Here is a 2,479-nt window from a genome sequence, read left to right on the forward strand (position 1 = left end):
GTTGTTGATATCTCTGTTCCTAGGATCAACGCTTGGAACAGTGATCAGCTTCCCATTTACGAGCCAGGTCTTGAAGATATCGTTAAGCAATGCAGAGGGAAGAACCTTTTCTTCAGTACTGATGTGGAGAAACATGTTAGAGAAGCTGATATTGTCTTTGTCTCTGTCAACACACCCACTAAGACGACTGGTCTTGGAGCTGGCAAAGCTGCAGATCTCACTTATTGGGAGAGTGCTGCTCGTATGATCGCTGATGTCTCTGTTTCCGACAAGATTGTTGTTGAGAAATCGACTGTGCCTGTCAAGACAGCTGAAGCTATTGAGAAGATTTTGATGCATAACAGTAAAGGAATCAAATTCCAGATTCTTTCCAACCCTGAGTTTCTTGCTGAAGGAACTGCAATCGCTGATCTTTTTAACCCTGACCGTGTCTTGATCGGAGGCCGAGAAACCCCTGAAGGATTCAAAGCTGTTCAGACGCTTAAGGAGGTTTATGCCAATTGGGTTCCTGAAGACCAAATCATCACAACAAATCTCTGGTCTGCGGAGCTTTCTAAGCTAGCTGCAAACGCTTTCTTGGCTCAGAGGATTTCATCAGTCAATGCCATGTCTGTTCTCTGTGAATCCACCGGTGCTGATGTCACTCAAGTGTCTTACGCTGTTGGTACTGATTCAAGAATCGGTTCCAAATTCTTGAACGCTAGTGTTGGATTCGGTGGTTCTTGTTTCCAGAAGGACATTCTGAATCTCGTCTACATCTGTCAGTGCAATGGTCTTCCAGAAGTTGCGGAATACTGGAAACAAGTGATCAAGATCAATGATTACCAAAAGAACAGGTTCGTGAACAGAGTCGTCTCCTCTATGTTCAACACTGTCTCCAACAAGAAGGTTGCCATCCTCGGATTCGCATTCAAGAAAGACACAGGTGACACAAGGGAAACACCTGCCATTGATGTGTGTAAAGGTCTGTTAGGAGACAAAGCGCAAATCAGTATCTATGATCCTCAAGTCACAGAGGAACAGATTCAGAGAGACCTTTCGATGAAGAAGTTCGATTGGGACCATCCCCTTCACTTGCAGCCAATGAGTCCAACCACAGTGAAACAAGTGAGTGTGACTTGGGACGCATATGAAGCAACAAAAGACGCACATGCGGTCTGCGTTCTGACAGAGTGGGATGAGTTTAAGGCGTTAGATTACCAGAAGATTTACGACAATATGCAGAAACCTGCTTTCATCTTCGATGGAAGAAACGTTCTGAATGTTGACAAGTTAAGAGAGATTGGTTTCATCGTTTACTCCATTGGTAAGCCACTTGACGCATGGCTCAAGGACATGCCTGCCTTTGTCTAATAACAAGACAAAAACCTGATCTTGTGTCTTCCTTCAATGTTTGTGCTTTTTTTGCTTCATTTTCATATATACTTTTAGTCTCAAGGCTCCATTGTTGAAGTCCTGAGGAGTTCATTTTACATTTTACAGTGTGTTTCTTATGTAAGCTCTCTTAATTGTGTTTGTCAGAAGACTTTGTATTCGATGCGGTTGCAACATTTTTGTTGTTTTCTTAGAAAAGCAATAAAATAAATTTTACTAGTTTTTTTTATTCAAAATCAGATATATTAAACTTATTTGTCAAAGTCTAGGATTCAAATCCCAATTATTGCAGATTTGTGTATTATAATCTCTTTAGATCGGATCTGAAAACACTGAAACAACATTTCTCTACCTAATTAAGATAACCAGAGACTTGAGTTACAAGTACCAATTTTCGAAACCATTTAAAAGACATGGCTCCGAGACAATATTAAACTTTTTTCTGTTAAAATGTTTTTTTTTCTTGTGGTAAATTCACAATTGTGATTTGTGCATAAGATCTAGTGACTAGTGAGAAGTATTGTAGTGAAAGTGTGTAATGGGTGAAACGTGGGACAGAACATGCGAGTCCGTGCAGGTCGCAGAGTAGTTGCTTTGCACGTAATTATTGTAAGTTGTAACTCATCAGTGTCATAATGATATATCTACTCCTTTGATTGTGTAGCAGTATAATTCAAACTATGTTTTAATATTTACATTATCAAATTTTATACTCATTCCTTTTCAAAATAGAAGATGTATTAATAAAATTTAACATATGATAAAAAAAAACTGCATATTAATAATCATAACATATTAAATTAAAATTATTTATAATTTACGATGGAAACTTGAAAATATCTTATAATATGCTACAAAAAAGTTTCTCTAAAACATCTTATATTATAAAAAGGATGAAGTATAACGTAAAAATATTTTCATCACAAAATTTTAAGGTCTCACATATTTCATGGTGCATGCATGTTAAAATAATTGTATTTTAATTAATTACCAATCATTTCTTTACTGTACTTACTTCGTAATATATATATTTAAAAAATTTATAGATTTTGTTTGTTTCAAAATTGTGATTATTATTGAAATGATTTTCATTTTATTGTTTAAA

General features: G+C 36.5%; 1 protein-coding gene across 2 annotated transcripts in view; it reads left to right on the forward strand.

Moving 5' to 3' along the window:
- LOC104719584 (UDP-glucose 6-dehydrogenase 4-like) overlaps nt 1-1,595 on the forward strand; it is a 6,735-nt gene extending 5,140 nt beyond the window's left edge. Inside the window, exon 3 of one of the 2 annotated variants that reach the window (XM_010437528.2) lies at nt 24-1,595. In XM_010437528.2, coding sequence (XP_010435830.2) covers nt 24-1,353 — 1,330 coding nt within the window. In that variant the 3' untranslated portion in view covers nt 1,354-1,595. Of the gene's footprint in view, nt 1-11 lie in introns of both variants that reach the window. The other variant, XM_019231236.1, reaches the window with a different exon arrangement.

The sequence above is a fragment of the Camelina sativa genome, chromosome 10 (genome assembly GCF_000633955.1).
Source record: "Camelina sativa cultivar DH55 chromosome 10, Cs, whole genome shotgun sequence".
NCBI lineage: Eukaryota > Viridiplantae > Streptophyta > Magnoliopsida > Brassicales > Brassicaceae > Camelina > Camelina sativa.